The 9,883-nt window shown below is 37.4% G+C and overlaps 1 protein-coding gene across 1 annotated transcript; it reads right to left on the bottom strand.

The window, feature by feature from the left end:
• Positions 1–1,725: 1,725 nt before the first annotated feature.
• Positions 1,726–6,495, bottom strand: LOC134801979 (uncharacterized). The gene is made up of 4 exons (XM_063774600.1): positions 6,148–6,495; positions 4,955–5,499; positions 3,017–3,186; positions 1,726–1,850 (listed from the first exon to the last, which is right to left on the bottom strand). Exons 1-4 carry the CDS (start codon positions 6,218–6,220, stop codon positions 1,742–1,744), a joined length of 897 nt encoding a protein of 298 aa, XP_063630670.1. The 5' UTR covers positions 6,221–6,495; the 3' UTR covers positions 1,726–1,741.
• Between the last annotated feature and the right edge of the window lie 3,388 nt (positions 6,496–9,883).

Consider the following 9,883-nt stretch of genomic DNA (forward strand, 5'->3'; position numbering starts at 1 on the left):
AATAATGATAGGGTTGGTCATACATAAAAGTTAAAAATATTTAAAAAGTCTGATAATAAAATGGGTAAGTATTTCAATATCATGATTAGTCTTATTTATGTTTTACAATAGTCAAAAACAAAGTGTGATAATTTTTACGTAAAGTTTGTCAATATAAATGTAAGAATACCCGCGATCAGTTAGTCAAAAATTGAAAAGTGTTGATATGTAAATAAAAGCAAATAAAGGTGATACAAAGTTAGTTCAAATCAGTAAAGATATCATGCATTATGTTAGAAAGCTCGTACCAAAAATATTCTAACACTTCAAAAGCTTAAAACGACCTATAAGTATTTTTCAAACTCTATGGGTAGGGTTAATGTGACAGGTGTCATCTCCATATAATTTATAACCTAAAAACGCCAAATCTCTCAAAATTGTATTGAAATGACACCTGTCAGCGTACCCATCGAGTTTGATAAATACTATAATTAACACATTAAGGCCCACTTTGTAATGTTTTACTGTAAGGCGCACTTGCACCATTCCACTAACCCGGGGTTACCCGGTTAAACCTGGCGTTACCATGGTTACCAATACAATTTGACATTAGGTTAACCGCTTAATCCCGGGTTAGTGGAATGGTGCAAGTGCGCCTTACAGTAAAACATTACAAACCAAACTTTCGTCACAAAAAAGTCAGAAAATTAAAAACTATAGTAATAATTTTTTGTGACGGAAATCAGCAGATTTATCTAAGGGTGGTATTCCACCTGTTCAATGTGTATTTTGTCTCACATTTTGCTTAAATGAGAGAGTGAGACGCAATGACATTGAACCAATATATTTGGACAGATGGAATACCACATAAGGTGGGGTAAGACTAACATAGTTTATTTTGCTCGTGGCAAGGCAAACAGTATGAGCATTCCATACAAGTGGTAGTCTTACCCTTATGTACTTATTTATTTACATAACATAAAAAAGTTAGTTACATAAATCAACATTCTCATGCTTTTTTGTAGTTAGCGCGAACCCTATTTCGTATTATGTTAGTGCAACACTAAGCATTAACAGACCTTATTCTGTTGGCATAAGGTCTATATTATGTAGGTACCATTGTTAAAGTCTTCATGCTTATCATCCTCTCTTTAGAGTCAATAGCGTCTCCTACCCAGCCTGCACTTGCTCTTGAGAGTTATTTTACTTATTTTATTGGATAGACTGGACACTAATGGGCCGATGCAGACGGACTGCAACCCGATTGCAATTTATATGGGAACTGTAGGCCAACTGCAACGTCGGCGTGCAGTTCCCATACAAGTTGCAGTCTGTCTGTACCGGCCCTATACTGTAGGACTGTAGGTAGAGTTTAGTGAAAAGTAGTAAAAACATAAGGACAAACTTTGAACTTTAAAGTGGCACCTAAATATACATATAACTAATCTAATGAATATCCATTAGTAGACCTTATACCATACCGTAAAATCAGGTAACTTTAGTCCACAACTTACAACTATGGTCCAAATTCAAGCTCCAGTAAAATATGTATGTATATTTTTCAAATTATGTTGAGTGTCTAATATAGAAAAAAGCAGTATGTATATCCATGCTCCAAAATAACTGAAAGGTGTACAAATCAAAAAGGCTCGTTAATAATCAACGTTAATAACTGGACCATAGTTGTTTTATAGGACTATAGTTACCCGAGTTTACGGTACCTTTTATTTTATTTTTTACTTAAGGTTTATATTATGCAGTGTTAGTAGCGCCTCCTACCGTTGCTCTTGACGCGGGTGTTCTTCAGGGTGATGGTGGTGGACTTCAGAGGCACGCCGTTGTTGGTGCTGCGGAGCACTGGGCAGTACGTGCTGGAAACAACATTCAATGGGATTAAAAACTGACAAATGCCACAGAATAAATAATAGTAGTAGGTATAGAAGATTCATTATCTAACAAAACGCGTCTATTACGACAGATATGACCGCAAGGTGGCGCAAGCGCGAGCAGGCGTCCGTTCCGTAGCGGTGCGCGGCAACGACTACTGCTACACCAAAATTGGTATAAGCCGCATGTACCGCGGAGCGAGCCACGCCTGCAAATGCTCACTATAGAGTGTTTGATCTAGGTAGCAGGTTTGAATTTCTAATTTATGGTCAACATAGCCACTTTGTAAAATTCTTCCAGAATTCGAATTACCGTAAACGTACGATCGCAGCGCCATCTACGTCGAGCTCTGCGTATTAAATTTATCTTTAAGACGAAACAGGAGCTGAGTTTTTAATATTTTTGGTAAATATACCCGTCTCGCTAACGGAAGCGGCACCTAAAAGTAGTGCGATAAGGACAAGGCGAAAAATCCTGCGTAAAAATCTCAAAAATCGAGGTTTCGTACTCCTCTGTTTCCTCCTCCAAAACTTAACCAATCGTAACCAAATTTGGAAATCTAAATGATTATGAAATTATCTGTGTCGGACCGCTTTGCTTTTTTGGCTAATTGATATCAGTTTTGAATGCCACGCCTCTCATTGCGGCATAGTCAATTAGGCCATTTTGGCCATTTTTGAAGGGCTCTAGCGCCTTAAAAAACAAAAATATCAAAAAAGCAAAACGGTCCGACACAGATATTGACAATATTAATCTGTATTGAAAAAATCATTGCTCTAGCTTCAAAAACCACGGAGGAAAACGAGGAGTACGTTTGTATGGAGAAATGACCACTCCCGTTGGCTCTTAACCTCGTAAGATCCACCATATAAAGTTTCCCAATTTTTAATTTGAATTCTATAATTAAGTAAATTGGAACGAATTTCGTTTGTTTTAAAGAGCAATGAAACAAAGGAAATGCTACTTTATTTGGTTCATGAAAAGTTCAAATTAGATTGCAACGAATATGTACATTCTATGTACATTTAGTCTCAAGAGGTTAATATAAAGCAATGAAATAAAATAACTAATTTGTAATTAAAAAAAACCTCACCGTAAGGGCCAAAATAAACTACCTAGCTGTAATTAAAATAAAAGTTAATAAACTTACATAGTATGAGCGTTGTCCCCAGATACTCCACACGTGGAGCACACATGAGACCTCAATATCGGACACGTGACGATGTTCCTATTGCCTCTTTTCTCTTTCACACAGTGTGTCATGTACACCAGCGGTGTCTCTCCATTCTTCCGGCAGAAGGAACACATTTTCTGTGCCACCTGGAAATAGAGAAAAATATTTTAAAACAATATTGAACATATATACCACTCATTGCCCACAATGTGAACTGTATCAGGCGTGGCTCACGATTTCGTCGCTTTGCTACAGGTAGCTAAAAGTACATCCGTTCCACACGAATTTTGGTGGCCAGCCATAAGCCGCGCGTGGCGCTGTCGCCACCTAGCGGCCATATCTGTCCTGATCGTAACAGACGCGTTTTGTTAGAGAGCGAGTCTTCTGTACCTAGTACCAAAGTCATATGTAACTTCGTATAAGATGAATAAAGTCTAAGGAAAAAACGTGCCTCGGAAATCAAGAAAAGGTCATTCTCGGATAGATGGCGCACACACCTTTAGCCTATACTCGGCTAGATGGCGTGACGACACCGTTTCATATTTAACAATTTTAACACATAGATATCAGTGAATGAAGATGGGTCAAAATTACATAAAAATAATAAAATCATTTATCCATATATATATTTTTTTTTGATACGTTTTCATTTTGAGTTTTAGTCGTGTGTCGATAGATGGCAGTAAATTTACTGTGACTACAAAATTTACTATGACAGGACCCCTCTATACTATCTATTCTCTTTGCTAGTACTATTATTTATTCTGTGACTGTACATCGGTGGGCCTTATGCCTTTTGTAATAAGGTCCACTGATGTACAGTTAGTAGTGATACTGTTTGTACCTACACCAAGAAACTTTCGTGACTTATAGGGCTCAGCCTATGGTTGGTATTCCACGTATCCAATTTCTTGGTCCAAGGTGCATTGCGTCTTACTCTCACACTAAGCAAAATGTGAGACACAAATACACATTGGACATGTGGAATACCAACCTAAGTTAAAGGCTTGAAATTTAAAGGTTTTTAGTGAAGTTGTTTTGTATTGAATTTTTAGATAAGGGGTCATCCATTAATTACGTCACACGAATTTCTAGGTTTTTTTACCCCTCCCCCTCCTTGTCAGACTTGGTCACATTTGGCAAACCCCCCCCCCTTGGTGTGACGTCACATTTCTTCAACGAAATCGGCAAATATTTATTTAATATTTTATCAAAATATTTTTGACAAAAGAAATATTAGTAATTTTATAACCCAAAACTGATTAAGAAATAAAATTAAACGAATAAAAACGATTATCGTTTCAAAACCTTGTTATTTAAATGATAATTAGCGTATAAAATAATTTAAATATATTTTCGGTTACTGATGAAGTTAAAGTGACGTCACAAAGTTTATGACTCCCCCCTCCCCCTTGTCACAACATGTCACATTTTCTTGACCCCCTCCCTCCCCCTAAACGTGTGATGTAATTAATGGATGACCCCTAAGGCAATGGTGGTCTCGTGTGTGCTATTTTTTTTTCAAGGTGGTGGTATACAGTCTGTCAATGGCAAATCGGACATTGGTATACCAAGACTACCAAGAGTGTCACTTATGTATCATGTCTATGGTATCAATTACGTAATACATACATATCTCTGAACTTCATTAGAATGTTACGGCCCAAAGAATCTGGAATTTCCTGGATTCAAGGGCATTAGTAACAAACTTTAAAGGGCCGTCACAATAGATCACTGCTTAGTCGATGTGGCACTCAAGGCGCACAACACCACAATAAAGGCTCCATCACACAGACGCATTTAGCGGGCGCGTGAGCGGGGCGCGCCGCTTTTACATATAAAACGCTCACGCCGCGCTCACGCCCCGCCCGGAAAACGCGCTTGTGTGACGGAACCTTTATAATTTATACATACCTCTGGGAATCGTGATGTGCTCGCCCCTAAATTCATGTTAGTTGGTGTTGGAGATGTCGTCAAATTCAACCTCGGGTATGTAAACATGTTGAAGTTTGATGGAGAATTTTGAGACATCGGTGATGCTGGTGATACATTTGAATACACCGGTGAGGTTTTCACTGGCGTCTTGAACTCAAATCCTCTGTTGTCTCCAGGGAACAATTCGTAGAAACTCTTCGTACAGTTCCTTTGCTCAATAGCAATAGTTCTCGGTGGAGTTTGCTCACTTTGCTCCCTCCAATGCCTGATCGGAGATCGCTCAAGACTAAATCTCTCTTCATAGCTCGATCTTTCTATAGGCTTCTGCTCCGGGTTCCCTAAGATCTTCCGGCCGACTATTGGTCTTCTGGCGATCGCGAAGGGTGTTTCTGATCTGTACTCCGGAGGACGGAACGAGAGCTCCGGAAAAGACTCAGGCGAGAAAGAGTCAGTTGAGCTTGAAGAGTAGTTTGGTGTGGGCTGTCCGAAATGCGATTGGAATGTAGTTGTTGGTGTATGCATTTCTGAAATGTGAAAGTAAATTTTAAACAAGGATAGAAAATCTGTACCATGATGGCAGTCAATAAGCATTCTACTTGTCAGAAAAAGATAAGAATTGACATGTTGTCTTTACGGTCCTGGTTTCCTGGCCGAAATTCGTAAGCCATTAAGCCATAGGTCTGCTGCCGAAAGGCTCTGATGTGCAATCAATGCGGTGAAGTATACCAGTAAGTACAAAAGAGTATTCTGTAGCAAAACTAAATCTTGGACAAACAAGTGACTGCCACAGCCACACCCTATTGAAATCCACCAATAACGTCGTATCATCGTAGGAACGATAGGTACCAAGGTCAAAAATGGATTGAAACTTTAGCACTGGGCCTATGCATTTCTACAAAATAGGTACTGATTCATTGACGATGTACGTATGCATTAAATCGAGTTGGATGCAAGTGTTTTAGCACTCTTATTGGAAACCAACTAAAATAAGAATAATTAAATTAGGTCAACAAATATTTGTTATTCGAATCCGAGCTCTACCACATTGAGATAAGTTACAATTGCTTCAAAAATATTATATAGTATTATTTGTTTTAATAACTATTTGAATAAAATCTGATAGGTACGTCAAAGGTACAAAATAACATTTAATATAAAAAAATAATGCTTACCATTTTCAGCAGTCTTTGGAAACAATCTATTTAATTCCATCATATAATCCATCATGCTTTTAGATGGCTGCATTTTGCTGCAAAATCACAAATAATCCATTTCAAAATGCATAAATATTTATCAAATTTCACTTCAATTCATCATATAAAAATACGCGATTGCAAATGCGTACGAGTCGAAGTTTGTACCTATTTCTGAATTCCTCGAAAAGTTTTGACGACCGGATATTCAAGGTCAATGAAAACACTTCCATTTAAAATGCAAAATCAACGTAATGCTCTTTTAATACAATTTTAAGCAATAATTAATTATGTTTTTAAATTATAACTGAGTATAACTTGAATATCAATAGCACAAAACTGTTGAAAAGTAATGAGACATAAAATGGGCATTTGCGCAATGAATTTGGATAGCACGTATGACGGTGCGGGAAATTCGAAATAAAAGCTTATCTGATAATAAGAGGAAAAGCTTTTATGTATTAAATTTGCTATAAGTTTTCACAAACACGCGTTTTATTTTCAGTTTCGCGTGTATTTTGAAATAGCTCACGGGTTGGAATTGTGTAAAACCGACATACCTAATACGTATTAAAGGTATTTTAATAAAATAACACTTACCAACAATCGAATAAAATCAACAAATACACACAAACTTAAAAGATATCAAAATTTGAATATTTTCAAACAAGTTTCTTATATGGTCTTCATTTGACGACGAATCTACGGCGAATGAAGGAAATTTTGTAAATTCGATACCTTGAAAAGGAGTCGGCGAATTTTGTCAAAGGAAGCCGACTTTGGCGGCTCGAGTACAAAGGATGCCGACACAGGTGCCGGCACGTGTCAAAAACTAGTCTAACTTGAGATACAAACCCATACTAACTAGGTGTGTTTACGGCTCAAGACAGTTTGGTTATTTCACGTTTTAAATCTGCTATTCGGCAACAGAGGGCGCTAGCCAACAATCGAAGACAAACGTAAAATAGTGACAATTTTAATTTTAAATGGCAAATGGTGTTATTTATCGTTTATTTGTTTGAATAAACGACATTTGGTTAATTTCAAAAGTAGTTTATACTCGTATTAAAACATTTTACAATTTAAAAGCATTGATCGATACAGCCGCCATGTTTTGGTATTGTCAATTTGTCAACTTCGTCTATTCGATACTAGATGGCCTAAATCTCAAAATACTTTAAAGCTATTTTTACCGTTGTTAGCTGGTTCCGGACGTAGGTAGAGTAGACCAAGATAACTCTGCATTGATTTTGACAGCACCGACTGTGCATGTGTTATTTATTCGTCGTATTTCATAGAAGTTTGACGTTTAAAATAAAGTCTGGGCTATCAAAATCGCTGCACACTTATCTTGGTCTAACTCTATTTGGTATATGTAAAAGTAGTCAAGTGCATTTGGTGGTGCCGTGGTGCGACCGATGCAGGATGCAGGTATACCGAAAAGGAGGTGGCGGGACGACTTTGATGCATTGTAGGTATGTACCTACTTGGATTAATGGTTGTTGAATAAAACGACAGGGGGCGACCGTCTGTAAGTACAATGGGGAATGCTCCGAAGAACTTTTTGATTTGGTGCCATGGTCTCGTTTTTGTCACCGCACCTCCCGTCAAAGGAGCAAAGTTCATCCTCACTTCTTAGCTACATGTAGGGTTGCCAACTTTTTTTTGGTGGAATATAGTATTTTCCAGAATAAGGCATCAAAAATATAGTACATTTCAAAAAAATATAGTACTTTTAGATAAAATACTAAACATGAGTGTAATATACGTTTAATCGGAAATATAGTATTTTAGCGTAATATATATTTTTCCAAAAGTATATAGTACAGGGAGCCAAAATATAGTACAATACTATATAATACTAGACGGGCCCGCAGCTCCGCTCGCGTAAATGAAATAAAGAGTTCGTCTTATGTTTAGTTAAATACCGACATTATTATGTATTCAACCCTGCCATGGTTTAAAACTGTGATAGGGATTTCTTATTTGTCGCCGTTATTTGGATAACTCAATTCGCAAATTTGTCAAAAAATGATGTGATTTGATAAAAGGCAAGATTGTATTTTTTCATCTACACGTATTTATTTAAAACTTGTTTCAAGATAAAATTATTATTTGTTCTTATAAGCCTAGTTGCAAAAACGTTCATTAGATTAATTTTCGCCTTAAGACGAATATGGACGACCACCGCCCTTAAATCGCCTTTTCATACAAACATAGGTAGTCTAGTCCTCTCGGTCTTGCGATAGCTCTCGCCAGTCGCCATGGCCGAGGTCGAGCAGGTCTTGAGCAACTACGTCGTTTCAGCGGTACCTAGGACGTCCACTCGGGCGTCTCCCATTTTCAACCGACGAAAAAAACGGAGGAGGTTCTCAAGTCGACGCGTATATATATATATTTTTTTATGTATGACCACGCATAATGTTGTCCCAAGTACCTGCGCTCTCTTCACGGCACGATCCTCTCCCATTCTCTCTAAGTGTCCGAGCCACCACTGAATTTAGCCGCTTTTGTCTCTCAATATTTCGCCACTATATCGGACCACATCCTTATTTCTATGGCAACAAAATTATATTACGATATTTGGCCGACTGCTGACTGTACATTTGCTTATTTTTATCAGGTCGCTCAATAACATCTGAACATGCACTTTAATCTACCTACATTACTCTCGGAGTAATTAACAATGGAGCCGCCATTAACAGGCGTTCCCCTCTGTCGAAAATAGGCGGCCAATGGTCAACCACATGTCAACCATATGTATGGACTGACGTTTATCTGACATGACGTACCTATACATTTGATGTGCCCCTCCTCCGCAAAAAACGGCAGACTATTTTGTACCTAAAATTTTAGACATGGCGTCTCCGTTGGTTATATCCTCTAAGACATTACTTACTATCAACTTTTTATTTTTGGCCCATCTCAGCATTCTTAGCCCGTTCCCCGGACGAATGGCAATGTTTGCCGAAGCCGTGAAAGTCAATCTGAATAATATAACTCAAAAATAAATTTAAAACAACAAAATACAAATTGATAATAATAATATAGTAATTACTTTGATTGATAAGAATGATAAGTCATATATGACATAAATCACTCGTATGGGCTCTATAGACTAAGGTTGAGGTTGGCAGCACTTTTTATTTTACTTCGTGTAAAAAAACTCAGAAATACCTGTATACCAACATGACAAACATAATTTAGTTTACTTTAACTTACGGATTATTTGGTCTAATCTGTAGCACCGCCAAACGAAAGCAACCGAGAGTTGCCGAGAAATGGCCGATGAAGATTGTTATGAAAATTTCTTTTCCTTATTGTAAATTAAATACGCATCGGAAGCGATAGTTTTTATGGTCTAGTTCTATTTCCATATGTAGATAATTGATTTGAACAGGTTTTTCTTATCATACGTGCGTCGTATTCGAGAAACGTGTCAAAAACTTTTTTAGAAATTTGTAAGGCGCCATCTCGCTTCTTCCCTCGTTTTTTATCCCGTTCTGGTTTTTCAATTTTATATATATAATGTAAATTAAATACGCATCGGAAGCGATAGTTTTTATGGTCTAGTTCTATTCCCATATGTAGATAATTGATTTGAACAGGTTTTTCTTATCATACGTGCGTCGTATTCGAGAAACGTGTCAAAAACTTTTTTAGAAATTTGTAAGGCGCCATCTCGCTTCTTCCCTCGTTTTTTATCCCGTTCTGG

The sequence above is a fragment of the Cydia splendana genome, chromosome 23, assembly GCF_910591565.1.
Source record: "Cydia splendana chromosome 23, ilCydSple1.2, whole genome shotgun sequence".
Lineage (NCBI taxonomy): Eukaryota > Metazoa > Arthropoda > Insecta > Lepidoptera > Tortricidae > Cydia > Cydia splendana.